The sequence below is a fragment of the Anomaloglossus baeobatrachus genome (genome assembly GCF_048569485.1).
Source record: "Anomaloglossus baeobatrachus isolate aAnoBae1 chromosome 9 unlocalized genomic scaffold, aAnoBae1.hap1 SUPER_9_unloc_1, whole genome shotgun sequence".
NCBI lineage: Eukaryota > Metazoa > Chordata > Amphibia > Anura > Aromobatidae > Anomaloglossus > Anomaloglossus baeobatrachus.
Window position 1 is genome coordinate 497,500 of NW_027441819.1, and position 21,296 is coordinate 518,795.

Below are 21,296 nucleotides of genomic sequence, written 5' to 3' on the forward strand. Positions count from 1 at the left end.
CAGCAGACAAGAGTAGCCGGATGAATTCTGAAGTCTACCGGGATATACTTTCAGCCCAGATTCAGCCAAATGCCGCAAAGTTGATCGGACGGCGCTTCATAGTACAGATGGACAATGACCCCAAGCATACAGCCAAAGCTACCCAGGAGTTCATGAGTGCAAAAAAGTGGAACATTCTGCAATGGCCAAGTCAATCACCAGATCTTAACCCAATTGAGCATGCATTTCACTTGCTCAAATCCAGACTTAAGACAGAAAGACCCACAAACAAGCAAGACCTGAAGGCTGCGGCTGTAAAGGCCTGGCAAAGCATTAAGAAGGAGGAAACCCAGCGTTTGGTGATGTCCATGGGTTCCAGACTTAAGGCAGTGATTGCCTCCAAAGGATTCGCAACAAAATATTGAAAATAAAAATATTTTGTTTGGGTTTGGTTTATTTGTCCAATTACCTCCTAAAATGTGGAGTGTTTGTAAAGAAATGTGACAATTCCTACAATTTCTATCAGATATTTTTGTTCAAACCTTCAAATTAAACGTTACAATCTGCACTTGAATTCTGTTGTAGAGAATTCATTTCAAATCCAATGTGGTGGCATGCAGAGCCCAACTCGCCAAAATTGTGTCACTGTCCAAAGATTTCTGGACCTAACTGTATAGGGCGATTGGCCGTTGTGTCCCTCTGATGCAATTGTATTGGACGGATACGTATCTGAACATTTGTGTTGTTGTAATCATTCACACATTTCATCTTTTCTTTGTTATTGTTGACTAGGCTACTTGGTGCTTTTGATCCTATATTGTAATTCATCTTGATCTCCCAATAGGGATTAATAGGGCAGACACAAATCAAGAAATTAGATTTACAGACATGTCCATTTCAGTTGGATGCATTTTTTTTATGATGTGGTGAAGTAATTGATATTATCTTCCTTACAGGATTAGATGAGGTGAATGTGATGCCCTCCCCTCGGATCCTGAAGAGTCACCTCCCCGTGAACCTTGTTCCGCCATCTTTCTGGAAACACAACTGCAAGGTTTGGCATGTTCCTGTGTTTTGTAGGTCACTGGTCAGACTTAGCAGAAATGTCTTCAATGATTTTCTGTCTAGGTGATTTATGTGGCGCGCAACCCCCGAGACACAGCCACCTCCTACTACCATTTCGACAAGATCCTGCAGTTCCATCCTCACCCCAACTCTTGGGAAAATTACCTGGAAAGATTTATGAAGGGAGATGGTGAGAGAAAAAGGAGGCAACAGACAGTGATGGTTGTCAACTGTGATCTCCAGATGTGAGGTGACGGACAAGACAGTGATGGCGGTCAACTGTGATCTCCAGATGTGAGGTGACGAACAGACAGTGATGGCGGTGAACTGTGATCTCCAGATGTGAGGTGACGGACAAGACAGTGATAGCTGTCAACTGTGATCTCCAGATGTGAGGTGACGGACAGACAGTGATGGCGGTCAACTGTGATCTCCAGATGTGAGGTGATGGACAAGACAGTGATAGCTGTCAACTGTGATCTCCAGATGTGAGGTGCCGGACAGACAGTGATGGCGGTCAACTGTGATCCCCAGATGTGAGGTGTCGGACAGACAGTGATGGCTGTCAACTGTGATCTCCAGATGTGAGGTGACAGACAAGACAGTGATGGCGGTCAACTGTGATCTCCAGATGTGAGGTGACGGGCAGACAGTGATGGCTGTCAACTGTGATCTCCAGATGTGAGGTGACGGACAGTGATAGCGGTCAACTGTGATCTCCAGATGTGAGGTGACTGACAGACAGTGATGGCAGTCAACTGTGATCTCCAGATGTGAGGTGATGGACAAGACAGTGATGGCGGTCAACTGTGATCTCCTCCAGATGTGAGGTGATGGACAAGACAGTGATGGCGGTCAACTGTGATCTCCTCCAGATGTGAGGTGATGGACAAGACAGTGATGGCAGTCAACTGTGATCTCCAGATGTGAGGTGATGGACAAGACAGTGATGGCGGTCAACTGTGATCTCCAGATGTGAGGTGACAGACAATTAGAATGAAAATAGATCTGCCAAAAACCGATTATCTGCACCTCAAGGCTGATCCAGAGACAACTGCCCGTGTCTGCTCCAAAACCGTCCCCTACTAGAAACGTCACATTACTGTGTGACCGGTGAAATGATAAGGACATTATGATGAAGAAGAGGGACATTATGACTGATGGGATGAAGAAGAGGGGCATTATGAATGATAAGAAGATGATGACGAGGGCATTATGAATGATGAAGAAGAGGCACATTATGAATGAATGATGAGATGATGAGGATATAATGATGATGACTTGAGATGAGTAAATCTATTTGAGGCAGGTGAATAACATGAATGATGGGTGACTTGTTATTAATGATTATGTGTGAGGACTATAATCTTAAAAATGATGACTATTACAGATGAACAAAGAGACTAAATGCAAAGCCATTTTTTTTTTATTAACATTTTTATGAAATCGCTGAATCTGGTAAATTTGAACAATTTACTTTCAAACATCCCCAAAATTTACCGCCACCATTTTACTAATGGCAGAAGATCAAAACCAAAAGAATGAGCTAGATCATAAGTATGAATGCAACGTTTAGGAGCGTGTTCACACTGCGGCCGGTCAATTACACTTAGGAATAGGAATGGGCGAGCATGCTCACCGGTACTCAGTGCTCGCCCAAGCATTTGAGTGCTCGGTATACTCGGCGAGCAACGCCAATATGCTCGGGCACATGCTCGGCTCCCCCTCCCTGCATGTGGGCGGTATTTACAGAGTCAGCCCACCTGCAGGGATTGGCTGCCACACACTGTAATGCCACAGCCATGTTGGTTGTAGCATTACAGTGACTGGCTGGCTGCACAGCGTCATCAGATCTATATAAGATCTGACGGCACTGTGCTCGTCACTTTGATCCACGCTCAGCTGGTGTAAGGAGAGGTGCTGCTGAGCTAGGGACAGATTGAGGCTATATGCCCACGAGAGATTAAACCTGAGGAAAATCCGTGGATTTTCTGGATTTTCCAGATAAATCCGCAGGTTTCAGCATGCACAGACACTCCCCATGTTATCCTATGGGACATGGGGAGTGCTGTGTCCATGCTGCGGATGTCCCGCAGCCGCACGTAATTGCATGTCAATTTTTTCTGCGGAAACCCTGGCCTCCACTATGGAGATAGGGCCGGGACTTCCGCAGGAATGTTCGTAGGTTTACCGCAGCTATTTCGCTGTACTACCGCAGCTAAAAATAGCTGCGGATTCTGGCGCACAGCTGCGGGAAACCTGCTGCCATACCTGCGGATATATCCGCAGGTGCGAGCTCCCATGGGCACATAGCCTTAGTGTGTCAGAAAGCACGGGGGGAGGAAGAACGCTTTTGCTCCCGTGCTGTGTAATCAGTCAATGAGTGAGCAGAGAATGTGCCATAGTACGCTAACGAGCGGGTTACTATAGCAACGGTGATCTCCGATCACCTGATTACCAGCGTTGCTATTTCATGAATAAAAAAAAAAAATACAAAAAATGACCAATTTTGTGCCCAGCCAGGCACAACTAGGCAGCTGGGGACTGATATCCGCAGTACAGGGTGCCCCCCCTCCCCGCTGCGAATTGCAGTCCGCAGCCGCCCCAGAAAATGGCGCGTTCATAAAAGCGCCATCTTCTGGCGCTGTATCCAACTCTTCCAGCAGCTCTGGAGCCGGGTGGCTTGCTGGGTAATGCTGGGGTTAGGGCCAGCTGTGTATTATCAGCTGGCCCTAAGCCCGAAATTCATGGTGTCATGCCAATATTAGACATGGCCACCATGAATTTCTAGTACAGATAATAAAAAAAAAAAAAAACACACACAAAAATATTTATTAGAAATAAAACACAACATAATTAGTGACGCCATCATATTGAATTAAAGACCCCCCCCCCCCCCTCCACCGTAGTCCTGGGTCGAGACTCCCGGGACACGTCCGATCTGCTCCAGAACCCGCACACACTATATATATATATATATATAATATATATATATTCCCGAAATTCTCGTTAAGTGGGTTACTCATTAAGCGAGGTACCACATTTATATATATATATATATATATACACATATATATATATACACACATATACACACACACATTATATATATATATATATATATATATATATATATATATACATATACACACACACATATACACACACACACTAGCTGCACTAGCTGTCTCTCTCCCAGTCTCTGTCTGTGTGTCGCTGTCTGTCTGTCTCTCGATCTCTTTCTTTGTCTGTCTGTCTGTCTGTGTCTATGTCTCTGTCTGGATTTGTATCAGTCTGTCTCCATCTGTGTGTCTGTCTGTCTCTATCCCCGTCTGTCTCTATCCCTCTCACCACCGACATTTTATTACCTCACACATAAGCTTCTTATACTAACAGTTTATTTTGTTCCTATAGCAACCACTGACAGTTGCTATTAATAGCCTGTAGCTCCCACCTCCATTCTGTTTAATGGACGTAGAATTTTGGAGAGTAACTGTGAAGCGCGGGGTTAAAATTTCCCGTCAAAACATAGTCTATGACGTTCCCTGAGTCACACGAGGCGTCTGTGCAAAATTTCGTGATTGGAAATGTGACGGTGCGGATTCCTTTAGCGGACACATACATACATACATACACACATACATACACTGAGCTTTATATATTAGATTAATTATATATATACATATATATTACATATATAGCGCACTATTGAGGAAGAGCCAAGAAATAAAATAATGTCTGTACACAAGAGAAGGTGAAGGCTAAAAGAAGGTCACAAAGGTTCACTTAGGATACATTCACACTTGCGTTGTTTTGCGTCAGTCACAATCCGTCACCTTGAGGAATTACGGTATCCTGGAAAATATTTTGCAGGAATCCGTTTTTTCCCCATAGACTTGTATTAGCGACGGATTGTGACTGATGGCCTTGCGTTGCATCCACCGCGCGGCGTATCAGTCGTGGAATGACTGACTGTCGGGCGGTATGAACGCAGAATATAAAGTTTTTTGGAGGGGCAAAAAAAGCGCACTCCGCAGGATTCCGTCGCCATCCGTCAAGAGCTATAATGGCTGTCTATGGTGCTGGATTCCGTCATGCTCTACTGAGCATGCCCACCATGTTTGGCACACTCACTGGGCTGTCCCAAACACAAATGGATCACGACGGATCCATCAAAAAACGGACGCAGCGGATGTAACGGACGTGACGGATCAGTTTTTTCACAGGATTCATGTGAATGGAATCTTGTGAAATAACACATCCATTGCGTTAGTTGACATCTAAAAAATGACGGATCCGTTGTTGCGTCGCAACAACGGACCTGATGGATTTAAAACAACGCAAATGTGAATGTAGCCTTATCTGCCGATCCTAGAGCAAAAGTGATAGAAAAATGTAACAAAGATGGAAGCGCAGCATCTCACAGGGACGTGCGGGCGACCACAGAAGTGCATGAGCTGCAGTGTCGGGGGGGAGGGGGGGGGGCACAAATCAGCAAATACCATGGACATATTTGGTGTCTGTGTAATTGTAAAGACCCGAACAACACAGCGATCAGATTATTAATGGGGATCAGTAAATGGCAAAAAAAAATAAATAAAAAAAAAAAAAAAAAATTGTGCAATTGATTATTTTGTTTCTATTAAAACCCATAAAAAATGTAATAAAAATGTATCGCTGAGGCCGGGTTTTTCTGATGCTTTTTTTGCACATAAATTCTGCAGTGTTTAAATTATCCAAGCAAAGTGAATGTGATTTAAAGGGGTGGTTCACCCATATTTTTTATTGTCTAGTTCGATATTATATTGAGAAACAATGTTTCTCTCAAATACCTTGTGTTGGCAATAGTGCCTGTGAGAGGCGCTATTGCAGACCGCTGTTCCCCGCTCTGGTGACATCACATCCGTGCGGCTGTCTGCAGTCTTCCTGACTCACTGAGCTGTGAGTGGTGTTTCCCCGCTCATCACAGCCCATCTGCTCCCTGCTCCCTCACAGCAGAACGCTGCAAGCAGGAGACGCGCTGTGCTGTGACGAGCGGTGAAACACTGCCCACAGCCCAGTGAGTCAGGAAGATTGCAGCCGGCCACAGGGATGTGACGTGTGCGGAACTTGACGTGACGTCACCAGAGCGGGGAACAGTGTTTTGCAATAGCGCCTCTCACAGGCACTATTGCCAACACAAGGTATTTGAGAGAAACAGTTTCTCAATATAATATAGAACTAGACAATAAAAAATATGGGTAGACCACCCTTATAAAGACGCCGCTAAAATCTGCGGGTTTGGCACTTTTTTTTTTCCTCTAGAGGTTTCTATGTAGAGCTTAAAAAAACGTCAGAAAAATACTGCAGAATCCAAAATTTTCTGTATAAAAACACTAAAAAGCCCAGATTCACATCTCCACTAATACCACAAGAAATAATGGGGAAAAGTCATAAAAAAATGCAGCAAAGATGCAACAATCAGGAGATTTTTATTGTGTAATTTGGTGCAGACAGCAGCAGAAAACAAAAAACACTGGATTTATGCAACATGTGAACACGGCCGTACAGACACAAAGAAAGTAACATATATAGTGAGCTTATATAAATATGAGAATGTTCTGGCTGCTATGCATGAATGAACAGTCTGGGGCATCTGCAGAACATCCCTCACTACCAAATGGGTGTGGTTTGGGGTGTAGCTAGGGGCGTGGCTAAAATTTGCCACAGTGCACTGCGTGCGTTGCATGCTTTGTCCCTCTTTCTGTTCTTGAAAAGTTGGGAAGTTTGGGGGGGGCACATGAGCTGGCGGTGTTCATGGTGGCCCAGAGCAGGGCACCATTGCAAGTGGCGCACACCATCTCTTTTTCTTCTGGGGTTTTCTGGTCGGAGCCCACTGGAAGTCTCCTATTCAGTAAGTCTGAGCAGTTGCCATCTTTTTCTTCTCGGGTTTTCTGGTCGGAGCCCACTAGAAGACTACTATTCAGTAAGTCGGAGCAGTCACAGTCTCTCTTCTTCTCGGGTTTTCTGGTCGGAGCTCACTGGAAGTCTCCTATTCAGTAAGTCGGAGCAGTTGCCATCTTTTTCTTCTGGGGTTTTCTGCTCGGAGCTCACTGGAAGTCTCCTATTCAGTAAGTCGGAGCAGTCACCGCCTCTCTTTCTTCTGGGGTTTTCTGCTCGGAGCTCACTGGAAGTCTCCTATTCAGTAAGTCAGAGCAGTCACCACCTCTCTTTCTTCTGGGGTTTTCTGGTCGGAGCCCACTGGAAGTCTCCTATTCAGTAAGTCAGAGAAGTTGCCATCTTTTTGTTCTGGAGTTTTCTGGTCGGAGCCCACTGGAAGTCTCTTATTCAGTAAGTCAGAGAAGTTGCCATCTTTTTCTTCTGGGGTTTTCTGGTCGGAGCCCACTGGAAGTCTCCTATTCAGTAAGTCGGAGCAGTTGCCATCTCTTTCTTCTGGGGTTTTCTGGTCGGAGCCCACTGGAAGTCTCCTATTCAGTAAGTCGGAGCAGTTGCCATCTCTTTCTTCTGGGGTTTTCTGGTCGGAGCCCACTGGAAGTCTCCTATTCAGTAAGTCGGAGCAGTTGCCATCTCTTTCTTCTGGGGTTTTCTGGTCGGAGTTCACTGGAAGTCTCCTATTCAGTAAGTCGGAGCAGTTGCCATCTCTTTCTTCTGGGTTTTTTTTGGTCAGAGCCCACTGGAAGTCTCCTATTCAGTAAGTGGGAGCAGTTGCCATCTTTTTCTTCTGGGGTTTTCTGGTCGGAGTTCACTGGAAGTCTCCTATTCAGTAAGTCGGAGCAGTTGCCATCTCTTTTTCTTCTGGGGTTTCCTGGTCGGAGCCCACTGGAAGTCTCCTATTCAGTAAGTCTGAGCAGTTGCCATCTTTTTCTTCTCGGGTTTTCTGGTCGGAGCCCACTAGAAGACTACTATTCAGTAAGTCGGAGCAGTCACAGTCTCTCTTCTTCTCGGGTTTTCTGGTCGGAGCTCACTGGAAGTCTCCTATTCAGTAAGTCGGAGCAGTTGCCATCTTTTTCTTCTGGGGTTTTCTGCTCGGAGCTCACTGGAAGTCTCCTATTCAGTAAGTCAGAGCAGTCACCACCTCTCTTTCTTCTGGGGTTTTCTGGTCGGAGCCCACTGGAAGTCTCCTATTCAGTAAGTCAGAGAAGTTGCCATCTTTTTGTTCTGGAGTTTTCTGGTCGGAGCCCACTGGAAGTCTCTTATTCAGTAAGTCAGAGAAGTTGCCATCTTTTTCTTCTGGGGTTTTCTGGTCGGAGCCCACTGGAAGTCTCCTATTCAGTAAGTCGGAGCAGTTGCCATCTCTTTCTTCTGGGGTTTTCTGGTCGGAGCCCACTGGAAGTCTCCTATTCAGTAAGTCGGAGCAGTTGCCATCTCTTTCTTCTGGGGTTTTCTGGTCGGAGTTCACTGGAAGTCTCCTATTCAGTAAGTCGGAGCAGTTGCCATCTCTTTCTTCTGGGTTTTTTTTGGTCAGAGCCCACTGGAAGTCTCCTATTCAGTAAGTGGGAGCAGTTGCCATCTTTTTCTTCTGGGGTTTTCTGGTCGGAGTTCACTGGAAGTCTCCTATTCAGTAAGTCGGAGCAGTTGCCATCTCTTTTTCTTCTGGGGTTTCCTGGTCGGAGCCCACTGGAAGTCTCCTATTCAGTAAGTCGGAGCAGTTGCTATCTCTTTCTTCTGGGGTTTTCTGGTCGGAGCCCACTGGAAGTCTCCTATTCAGTAAGTCGGAGCAGTTGCCATCTCTTTTTCTTCTGGGGTTTTCTGGTCAGAGCTCACTGGAAGTCTCCTATTCAGTAAGTTGGAGTAGTTGTCTTTGCTAGGAGAGAGTGTCCCTGCATCAATATACGCAATATACACCGGCTTTGCCGTGTCCATGTGAGAGCATTGAATTAGGATCACTCTGCCTTCATCTTAACCACTGCACACAGAAAGCGCCGTATCTTCTGTTATTCTACAGGTTTTCCTCCAGATATCTCTCAGAAAAAAAAACAGAAACTCCAAGCACCCCCAACAGCAGCCATCTGTGCAAGCATACTACATAATGCACGTAACAATTGGCCTCCTCTGGAAGGGGATATAGAATATATGGCACATCATTTATCGCAGTCACAGCCGTGCACTGTTACTTTTGGCAGCGACACTGTCAGTTTGATTCCGTATTTTGCAGGCTGCCGCCGCCACTATCACAGTTTGTTTTTTCCAATTGTGAACTTTACAATTCAATCAATAACTTGTTTTTTGGCATAGGACGGTTTCCATTGTGACTCAGCTCTTAAGGTCAACCTGCAGGTTATTCTATCCAGATCCTTCTCTATAAGTGACTCTCCTAGTTACTTTCCCTAGAACACAATCTGCCCCCGGATTATTCGTGCCCATGTGTGCAACTTCCCATTGATCCATATTACACCTAATCTTCCAAGTGAAGACCTCAGTACCCGGTTTGTGAGAGTCAGCCTGTAACTCATGGACAACATCCATAGCCTGCATGATACTATATAGCTAATGTGACACACATACATACAAGATGGGATTAATGGTGCCATTTCTATGTCATTAATAGGAAGGCCGTGCACCTCGTTGTCACCGCTTCTACAATTCTCTGGGTGCATTCGGTCTAGCAGACAGTTTTTGATCCAATTACAAACCTTGATTTCTAATCCTACCGACTTAATCTATCCATTAGGCCTCCATGTGGCAAAGGGTCAAATGCCTCAGTAATGAGAAAAAATGCCCCATACCCCCAGCGCCCCGTCCAGGGATCTATTCCTGTCTTCAGAAGAACGTCTCATGTTGGTAACGTCTGGCCTTCATATGACCACGAATGACCACGCTGGCCATCACTCCTGTATATCATCCCTTACAAACCCTCAACACTTTCCTGCAATGAATGGTAAGCCTTGTGGTCCAGAATTACCTGGGAAACCCTGGAGGCAGCACATGAGCTGGTGCTCGTCGCTCGGCACAATAGGGATCACTGAAAACCACTCAGGAATCTGACGTTTCTTAAGAAATTTTTGGAGCTCGGAGACCCCGTATGTTTGGCAGCTTAGTACATTGGTTGTATTGGAAGCTCTGGGATCGCCGTTGGCCACTACAAGTAGAGATAAAGTGCCCAGCTCGCATTTCTGCCTGATCCTCGGTGACTTCCCACCATTGGGTACCACCTTTTATTGTGGATACAGTATATAGGATTTCTGGGGATCGGTCGTACTTTAAATGATTGATTACTTTGTTACAGATTCCATTGCTTCGATTGTATAGGGTAGTGCCAACCCCCTCAGGGTTATGTTTGCACTTATTTTATAGGGTGGTGCGGACTTCTCAGGGTTATGTTTCTAAAATGCAAAGCCAACATTCGCCATAATATCGCTAAATCTTCCCGGGCAGATCTGCTTCTACTGTGGTCAGCTCCAAAGCTGGTGATGCCACAATTGCTGCTGGTGAAGGCATGGACAGCGCATGAAAGCTCTGGGCCGCTGCCATGTGCTGCGACCTCAGCTTGAAGATTGATCCACGTGCCGTGACCTCAGCTCGGAGAATGCTTAACGTGCCGTGACCTCAGCTCGGAGAATGCTCCACGTGCCGTGACCTCAGCTCGGAGAATGCTCCACGTGCCGTGACCTCAGCTCGGAGAATGCTCCACGTGCCGTGACCCTAGCTCGAAGAATGCTCCACGTGCCGTGACCCTAGCTCGAAGAATGCTCCACGTGCCGTGACTCTAGCTCGAAGAATGCTCCACGTGCCGTGACTCTAGCTCGGAGAATGCTCCACGTGCCGTGACCTCAGCTCGGAGAATGCTCCACGTGCCGTGACTCTAGCTCGGAGAATGCTCCACGTGCCGTGACTCTAGCTCGGAGAATGCTCCACGTGCCGTGACTCTAGCTCGGAGAATGCTCCACGTGCCGTGACTCTAGCTCGGAGAATGCTCCACGTGCCGTGACTCTAGCTCGGAGAATGCTCCACGTGCCGTGACTCTAGCTCGGAGAATGCTCCACGTGCCGTGACTCTAGCTCGGAGAATGCTCCACGTGCCGTGACTCTAGCTCGGAGAATGCTCCACGTGCCGTGACTCTAGCTCGGAGAATGCTCCACGTGCCGTGACCTCAGCTCGGAGAATGCTCCACGTGCCGTAACCTCATCTCAGAGAATGCTCCACGTGCCGTGACCTCAGCTCGGAGAATGCTCCACGTGCCGTAACCTCATCTCGGAGAATGCTCCACGTGCCGTGACCTCAACTCAGAGAATGCTCCACGTGCCATGATCTCAGCTCAAAAAATGCTCCATGTGCCGTGACTCTAGGTCGGAGAATGCTCCACGTGCCGTGACCTCAGCTCAGAGAATGCTCCACGGGCCGTGACCTCAGCTCTAAGAATTCGACTACAGACCCAAATGGTGGACGACCTGGTACAAAGCAACCAGGAACTGCAGCTCTCCATCAGCGCTCACCTGGAGAAGCAGTCGGCCATCAATACCAGCAAGACTCACCCTACCATCCTCCTTGAGAACGATCTTGTGGTGGGAAGGAAAATGCACTTTTTGTATTTGATTGTTCCCTAAAGAAATGTCTTGTCACGGTATATGAAATACGCCATTGCTTCCATGATTATTTACTATGAGCAGTGCAAATTCCTATGTAGGACAGGGCGCAGGTTATGATGGTGGCTCCTAATCGGCTGCGCTGTACCACGCTATGCCCCAAGGTCATGTCAGGCTTCTGCGCAATCTGCAAACGGTGGCAGGAATTTTGGAAAATTCACAAAGTGAATGGCAAATTGGTTGAGAGCTGGGTTCACCTAATTCCTGAAAATGTGACACAAGTTTGCTTGACATTGAACTGGTCATCTGTGGTGACCATTGTTATTAGTGACGATGACATTACGTGTAGTGATGTGCGAGCAGTGCCACGCTCCGACGGGCTCCACTCCAGGATAGTGGACGTCAATGGGAGAAGCTTCCAGAAAGCTGCTAGATGCCCTAGTGACTTGCATTGTACTTGGGGTCTGGCGTCGCGCCCGTCCGAGCGTGGTTCTCGCTCATCAGTTAGGAGTGCTGACATTTCGTAGAGGACTCCCCTAGAGATCGGGCCCCCAGAGGTTGGGGCCCCCAGAGTCCGCACTCCTGCTCTGACTCTTCTCTCTTCCGCAGTTGGCTGGGGCTCCTGGTACGATCACGTCAGAGGTTTCTGGGAGCAGAAGGAAAAGCTCAATGTCTTATACATTTTTTTCGAGGATATAAAGAAGGTAAGCAGATAGCAGCAGTAAGTCATTGACTTTCCATCACTTCGAGCAATGTCTGCCCTCCCACCATGGGGCGTTCGTGAGGCTGCACAATCCCGCCACTAAATAGCGCATGTGCGGTTTGCATTTTTAGCTGGTTTTTTTGTGCATTTTTATCCTTTTAGTTACTGTTTTTGTCTCTTTTTGATAGATCAAGTTGAATATAAAATTACTTTGGTCTGGAAACTTTGCTAAAACTAGTGTAACGCCTGCCTGGATCCACAGACTCAGACGGGCTGTAATGGGCAGGATAGAGGGAAGCCACTCACCAAGCAGGACCCCCAGAACCCTGAAACCCTTTAACCCCTATACAGGGATTTGGAATTACACAGGGCCCTGGAGATCACTACCTGTGTAAGGCCCCTTTCACACGTCAGTGATTCTGGTACGTTTGTGCTTTTTTTTTAAACGTGCCAGAATCACTGACATACGCAGACCCATTATAATGAATGGGTCTGCTCACACATCAGTGATTTTTCACTGCACGTGTCTCCGTGCAGCGTACCCGCGTGTGTGTGATTGCTGCACGGAGACATGTCCATTTTTTTCTGGCATCACTGATGTCCCACGGACCACGCAGTGGTGTGGTCCGTGAAACATGTGCCAGAAAAAAACGTGCTTTTAAAATAAAAAACATTTTAACTCACCCGGCGTCCAGCGATGTCCTCTGCAGCCCGTTCTCCCTGCTCCTTCTGTGCCGGCTGATTACTGTCGCGCATATTCATTATGCGCGACACAGCCGACCCGGAAGCAGCTGCTGCAGGGGTCACCGCCGGCCGGATGTTGCGTCGCGGGAGGATTCAGCACCATGGACAGCGGGAGCGGGCGCAGGTGAGTGAATCTCTAAGTGCAATCACGGGCCACGGAGAACGGAGCCCGGATTGCACTTAGACAACCCACGTGTGGCGTGATTTTCGGCACACGCAGGGACATGTGCGTGTTTTACACGCCAGTGAAAAACGTCTGTGTTTTTCACTGACGTGTGAAACGGGCCTAAGGCAGCAGTCTGAGAGAGTAGTCGTCAGGCAGGGTCAAACCAGGACTTGCAGAACAGGGACAATCGGCAGGCAAGGACGTAATCAGAAAACGTAGCAGAGGTCAAATCCGGATCGGGCAGCGAGGTAAGGACGTAATCAGAAAACGTAGCAGAAGTCAAATCCGGATCGGGCAGCGAGGTAAGGATGTAATCAGAAAACGTAGCAGAAGTCAAATCCGGATCGGACAGCAAGGTACATAAACAGCAGGCAGAAGAAGTAGTCAGGAAACAAGCAGAAGTCAGCACACAGGAATTACAACACAGAATAGGGCGGATCAGGAGCCAGGAAATCAGAACTATCTCTGGCAGTGGTCAGCAGACAGGAGGGGGATTAAGAAGGATGTGGTGTCTTCCCATTGGCTGTAGCTGAATGATGGTAACTTCAGCTGGAAGACACACGCCACCTATAGTCAGCCAGCGGTACTGCAGATCCCAAGATAACCCAGCCCAGTGGATGAGTGGAGCCTGCGCCAACCGGCGCCGCTGGCATCTACTCCTCTCCCATCACCAGCACCATCCACGGCAGGAACATGGCGTCGCCTGGTGATCGGAGTAGAAGTCGCTGGAGCGGACTCCGGTAGTGACGTGACAACTTTACTCACAAAGTAATGTGCAGATGACATTTTTTTTTTTAATTGCCGTTGTAAAAACTCACAAAAAATATCCTAACCAGTGCCCATGCTGTGTAGTTTTGACGCGTATTTTCAGAAATCTTCAGCAAAATCTGCATGTCCATTGTGAAGCCAGCAAAGTCTATGAGAATTCAGAAGTGCTGTGCCCACGTTGCTTACTTTTCCCTTGCGTATTTGGTGCAGAAAAAAAAAAGAAATCTGCACCAAATACGCAAGGAAAAAATACTCGACGTGGGCACAGCACTTCTGAATTCTCATAGACTTTGCTGGCTTCACAATGGACATGCAGATTTCTGAAAATCTGCGTCAAAATCTGCATAAAAATCCACAGCGTGGGCACAGGGCCTAAGGCTATGTGTCCACGGTAGAATGTACCTGCGGATTTTTCTGCATGAAAATCCGCGACTTTCGCGGCAAATCCGCACCTTATTTTTGCCGCGGACTTACGGCGGATTACCGCTATTTTGCCGCGGATTTTTTTCCCCCCCCCATTCTATACCCAAAATCCGCACCAAAATCCGCAAGAATAATTGACATGCTGCAGATTTTTCCGGATCAAAATCCGCGGAAAAATCCGCAGCATGGACACAGCATTTCCAAAATGACATTGAAATGGCTTGGAAGTGCCGCTGCTGCAGATTTTCGGTAAATCCGCGGTAAATCCGCGGCAAAATCCGCGCGAAATCCGCAGCGTGGGCACATAGCCTTAGTGTTTTGTATGCAGATTTTCTGCGTCTCATTCAGGTCTATGGGGAAAATATGCAAAAAGAGCAGATTTGTAGAATAACACAGGGACAGCCACTTTCCACAGCACAATGGGCAGAAGACTTCAGAAATCCCGTCCACCAAAATTCACGCCTGCACCCCATCCTCACTGTGGAAGCCTCAGAGGGCTTTGCTGCTCCAGTCCCAGCCTGGTATGAGCGGCCTCGCTTATATGCCGGTCGACGAGTCCCAGGAGCACACGCCGGCTGATAACCGTCCAATCACCCCATGAATCAGTCCTTTGCTTGTTCTCGGGGTGATCGATGGCTTGTTTGCACCGGACGATAATCATTGGCAGTGACTCGATTGAAGCTTTGTACCGTAACAGGCCACAACGAGTGCAACACAGATCCAGCAATGACGTGGACTGTGACAGGAAATTCAGAGAATAGAGGAATAAAGCTGGGCTCAACTGAATGTAGGTGCTTGAGGGAAAAAGGGATTTCAAATATTATAACTAATCCCAAGCACACAGATGACACAGGGGTAATGCAAAAAGTGATTTATTAGACTAGCTGCAGAAAGAAGCGCCACAACCAAGACAGAACAAAACCAACGTTTCGGCCGGTGTGGGCCTTTATCAAGGAGTTGTGTGTTTCTGCAGCTAGTCTAATAAATCACTTTTTGCATTACCCCTGTGTCATCTGTGTGCTTGGGATTAGGAAATTCAGAGAAGACACCCAATGCACTGGCCACTGGAAACTACCAGAAGACACACTATAAAGCAGCCTCCATGATCTGCCCTAAGACTACACCACCCACGAGGGGATAACATCACCCACGAGGGGATAACGTCACCCACGAGGGGATAACATCACCCACGAGACAGATACACCACCCACCAGAGGGATACATTACACACGAGGGGATAACACCACCCACCAGAGGGATAACACCACCCACCAGAGGAATTCACCACCCACCAGAGGGATACACCACGCACCAGAGGGATAACACCACCCACCAGAGGGATACATTACCCAACGAGGGAATAACACCACCCACGAGAGGGATACCACCACCCACGAGAGGGATAACACCACCCACGAGAGGAATTCACCACCCACCAGAGGGATAACACCACCCACGAGAGGATTCACCTGCCAGTCACCTCCTGAAGGTAGCGCAGACCGCGTACAGCATGTATTAGGCAGGGCACATCATTTGAGTATTTGGGTCCATTTTAGTAAGACCAGCATCTCGTGCCGCTCATGGTGGAGAACAATGTTTGGCACAAACCTCCATAAAAAGTTGTTGAACCTTTGCATTTCTGGGGTACATAATATCAGATATTGGGTGGCCCCGCCTCTCACAATAAGACCCACCCACTTCAGGGCATAAATGACAAAAGCCTCTTAATAAACCTCCGTTATGAGAAGACGCAATGTAACCGGCCCTTCATTCTGCTCCTTGTGTAGACGCCTCTGCAGCAGATACAGAAGGTGGCACGTTTCCTGGGGAAAGATCTTCCAGACGAAACTCTCGCCCGCATCGTCCAGCTCAGCTCTTTTGAACACATGAAGGACAACCCCATGGCCAATTACTCTGGATTCCCCGAGGAGATTCTTGACCAGTCGCAGGCAGGATTCATGAGGAAAGGTAAGAACAGCCACATCATGCATCTGTCATGGGGGAGTGATCGCGCGGAGGACCCCGGGAGGACGGCACATGGAATAGGAACTCCACTGCAATAATACTAGGGATATGATGTGATCACTATTATCACAGTGTATCAGGGATAAGAGTAGACACAGGGGAAACATCCCATAATGTCAAGAATCTTTACCCTCACACTCGGCCTAGTCTAGTGCGCCGTGCATGTTCACTTACATGGCACCATCCACTTCATTGTCACCTGCACACCAATCCGCAATAGGGTCCAGCCACTTATTGGGATGTTGTTGGTCTGTGGGAGGAAACAGGGGAAGGAGACATCTTGGAGTCCCCCATTACTGCTGACGTCTGGTGCAGACAGGGGGAGTAATGATGATGGGTGGAGTAGCTTACATGCTCCGTGATCTGTCCTCCTCATACATTGCCTTCCTTCTGGCAGGGAAAGTGGGAGACTGGAAGACGCTGTTCACCGTCCAGCAGAATGAACTGTTTGAGGAGGAATATCGGAGAAAGATGGACGGCTGCTCACTCACATTCTAGGACCCAAAATGAAGCCTTAGTGTTCATCCAGAGGGCAGAATAATGTCTGCCCCCCAAAGACAAAATAAATAAACTGTTCTTGGTAATGTACCTGCTCCTCAGTCCTACGCAACACCGCCCAGGCACACGCAGACAGCCCGACGCAACACCGCCCCGGCACACGCAGACAGCCCTACGCAACACCACCCAGGCACACGCAGACAGCCCTACGCAACACCACCCAGGCACACGCAGACAGCCCTACGCAACACCGCCCTGGCACACGCAGACAGCCCTACGCAACACCGCCCCGGCACACGCAGACAGCCCGACGCAACACCGCCCCGGCACACGCAGACAGTCCTACGCAACACCGCCCGACACACGCAGACAGCCCTACGCAACACCGCCCCCGGCACACGCAGACAGCCCTACGCAACACCGCCCCGGCACACGCAGACAGCCCTACGCAACACCGCCCCGGCACACGCAGACAGCCCTACGCAACACCACCCAGGCACACGCAGACAGCCCTACGCAACACCGCCCAGGCACACGCAGACAGCCCTACGCAACACCGCCCTGGCACACGCAGACAGCCCTACGCAACACCGCCCCGGCACACGCAGACAGCCCGACGCAACACCGCCCCGGCACACGCAGACAGTCCTACGCAACACCGCCCGACACACGCAGACAGCCCTACGCAACACCGCCCGGCACACGCAGACAGCCCTACGCAACACCGCCCCGGCACACGCAGACAGCCCTACGCAACACCGCCCCGGCACACGCAGACAGCCCTACGCAACACCGCCCCGGCACACGCAGACAGCCCTACGCAACACCGCCCCGGCACACGCAGACAGCCCTACGCAACACCGCCCCGGCACACGCAGACAGCCCTACGCAACACCGCCCCGGCACACGCAGACAGCCCTACGCAATACCACCCCGGCACACACAGACAATTCTACACAACACCACCCTGACACACGCAGACAATTCTACACAACACCGCACTGGCACACACAGACAGTCCTACACAACACAGTCCAGGCAGATGAACACAGTCTGGGATTATCAGACTCTGCACTCATACACAGGGACCTTTATAAAGGCCGCACACAGATGAGCCAAATCTATTAGGCTGCATTCCCATGTTACAGCTTTTTCCCAAAATTAAATTGTTTGATGCCATTTTTAACCTTTTCCTATCCAGTATAATTTCCTGTTCTGGCTGGCTGCCTAAAATAGCACTATGCCAGAAGCCCTGCCTGCTATGGTTAGAAGAGGGACTTTCCACTCAGTGGCCCGCTAGAAGGGACTTAGGACAGTAAAAGGTGTATGAATTATTGATGTCCCCTGCCAGGGGACAAAGGAGTGTAACGGAATTTTTGGAATGGGGACTCAGGATAGGAAAAGGTTAAATCAAATATCAGTCCAGCACACGACGTTCTGCAATCGGTGGATTGTGTGGCCCCATGTGGTCACAATTCTCAGGTCCTGGTTCTTCATGGTGTCTTCACCAGAATTCTGCCATAAAACACATTTCCCAAATTTTTGCAGAACTTAAAAACGGAAAAATGTCGCAAAAATTGGGTTTATTTTTGTCAGTTCTGAGCAGTTCACCCAAGGTTTAGTTAAAGTGGGCCCAACCGCGGCCAACTAATTCATCCGAATATACAGTGACGCCAGAGACGATCGCCAGGGCCTGAGTGCAGACACATTTCTGCCTCCTACTCCAGCCGTGGTCAATCTGCCCCTTCTCCTCCTCCTCACAGTCCTGTGTCCGGCTGTAACCCTGAGACACCACCCCCCCCTAATTCACGGGGTCCAGCCAAAAATGGAAGGCAGAGGGGAAAGACAGGCTATGCGTGTTCCCGAACCCAGTGGACATGGCTGACTGGTCATGTTCTCTGTGTAATAGTGGAGTCCACAGCTGAGCCACGTGTGCAGTGGTACTATGCACAGGGCAGAGTGGGGCGTGAATGACGAGGCTGGCGGCACATAATATTCATGCAATGTGGAAAGTGTAGAGCTAGTGATCATATTCTACATTACAGTGGTTGTGACTTTCACAACAACATCTGGTGAGTAGTTTCACCCTCCTCCCACCCCTCACATACTGGGGTAAGACCCTATATGCGCTTTCTTTCCACAGCTTTCTCGTCTAGAGCTAGTGACTGACATAGCACAGCCATGACATTGGGCCCCAACCACGTGGCCCTCAGTGCAGGTCTACCATGGGGTTACGCTCATACTGATGGTTGTGTTACCTCTGTGGTGTCCATATACCGGCTTCTCTGCCCGCATGCACCACAGAGGAGCCGGTGTGAGGCTGACAGCCATGAGATTGGCACTAGGAGACCCCACGGGGTAGTGTGTGCACCTGCTGGGGCCCCGGACATGTGGCCCTCAGTGCAGATCTACCATGGGGTTACCACTCATACTGATGGTTGTGTTACCTCTGTGGTGTCCATATACCGGCTTCTCTGCCCGCATGCACCACAGAGGAGCCGGTGTGAGGCTGACAGCCATGAGATTGGCACTAGGAGACCCCACGGGGTAGTGTGTGCACCTGCTGGGGCCCCGGACATGTGGCCCTCAGTGCAGATCTACCATGGGGTTACTGCTCATACTGTTGGTTGTGTTATCTCTGTGGTGTCCATATACCGGCTTCTCTGCCCGCATGCACCACAGAGGAGCCGGTGTGAGGCTGACAGCCATGAGATTGGCACTAGGAGACCACACGGGGTAGTGTGTGCACCTGCTGGGGCCCCGGACATGTGGCCCTCAGTGCAGATCTACCATGGGGTTACCACTCATACTGATGGTTGTGTTACCTCTGTGGTGTCCATATACCGGCTTCTCTGCCCGCGTGCACCACAGAGGAGCCGGCGTGAGGCTGACAGCCATGAGATTGGCACTAGGAGACCCCACGGGGTAGTGTGTGCACCTGCTGGGGCCCCGGACATGTTCTCCTCAGTGCAGGTCTACCATGGGGTTACGCTCATACTGTTGGTTGTGTTACCTCTGCGGTGTTCACATACCGGCTTCCCTGCCCGCATACTCCATAGAGGAGCCAGCCATGACATTGGCACTAGGAGACCCCACGGGGTAGTGTGTGCACCTGCTGGGGCCCCGGACATGTGGCCCTCAGTGCAGATCTACCATGGGCTTACTGCTCATACTGATGGTTGTGTTACCTCTGTGGTGTCCATATACTGGCTTCTCTGCCTGCGTACACCACAGAGGAGGCGGCGTGAGGCTGGAGCCATCATATGTAGAGCGGCAGATCTACTAAACCTCATACTGCAGAATACGGTGCACACAACAGCGGAGGAGAAGTGGCGCAGAACGATGGAGGATTTGTGGGAGAAGAATCAGTGTAAACTGCAGGCTATGCACTGAGATCTCTGGTGATTGTATACAGGAGTCCAGTGGGCGGTGCTACTGGTGACTGACAGCTCTCTGTATGCAATCAGTGAGTAGCACCGCTCACTAGACTCCTCTATAAAAAAACCAAGGATTTACAGACAGAAAATACAGATTTTACTAAAACGTTTCCCACACTAATGTCCTTCTTCAGTTCAGCTCCTCCGGCCACACAACATCCTCCCTGGAGGACCAGACTCCATGCTCAACAAGGCCGGATCCCTAAAGGGCTGCGGTATAAATGGTCGATCTCACGTCAACAAGCTTTGTATAAGTGCATAGTAGAGGAAAACAGAAGTACCAGAGACATCTGAGAATCAGATCCAGGCAGACGGGCAGCAGACAGCGCTGCCAGGTTACGCCACTGCGCAGAGTGGGACTTGGGCCAGGGGGTGGGGGGACGTCTAAAGTCTAGATGATGAGCCGCCATCAGAGGGTAGAGGTAAGCCGGGTAACGGCCAGCCCCGGTGCACTGTGGGAATCGGGGCGGGGGGAGACGTCTACTGTCTGTATATTGAGCCGCCATCAGAGTGTAGAGTTCAGCCGGGTAACGGTCAGCCCGGTGCACTGTGGGAATCGGGGCAGGGGGAGACGTCTACTGTCTGTATATTGAGCCGCCATCAGTGTGTAGAGGTCAGCCAGGTAACGGCCAGCCCCGGTGCACTGTGGGAATCGGGCTGGGGATGTATACTGTCTGTATATTGAGCCGCCATCAGAGTGTAGGAGGTCAGCCGGGTAACGGCCAGCCCCGGTGCACTGTGGGAGTCGGGCCGGGGAGGAGGGGGGGCGTCTACTGTCTGTATATTGAGCCGCCATCAGAGTGTAGGAGGTCAGCCGGGTAACGGCCAGCCCCGGTGCACTGTGGGAATCAGGCCGGGGAGAAGACGTCTACTGTCTGGATAATGAGCCGCCATCAGAGTGTAGAGGTCAGCTGGGTAATGGCCAGCCCTGGTGCACTGTGGGACTCAGGCCAGGGGGGGACCTC

The 21,296-nt window shown here is 49.4% G+C and overlaps 1 protein-coding gene across 1 annotated transcript in view; it reads left to right on the plus strand.

Annotated features, from left to right (window-relative positions):
- LOC142259445 (sulfotransferase 1 family member D1-like) overlaps window positions 1–16,991 on the plus strand; it is a 39,115-nt gene extending 22,124 nt beyond the window's left edge. Inside the window, exons 3-7 of the mRNA XM_075331862.1 lie at window positions 936–1,033; window positions 1,108–1,234; window positions 12,177–12,271; window positions 16,159–16,339; window positions 16,794–16,991. Coding sequence (XP_075187977.1) covers window positions 936–1,033; window positions 1,108–1,234; window positions 12,177–12,271; window positions 16,159–16,339; window positions 16,794–16,894 — 602 coding nt within the window. The 3' untranslated portion in view covers window positions 16,895–16,991. The remainder of the gene's footprint in view (window positions 1–935; window positions 1,034–1,107; window positions 1,235–12,176; window positions 12,272–16,158; window positions 16,340–16,793) is intronic.
- Window positions 16,992–21,296: the final 4,305 nt, after the last annotated feature.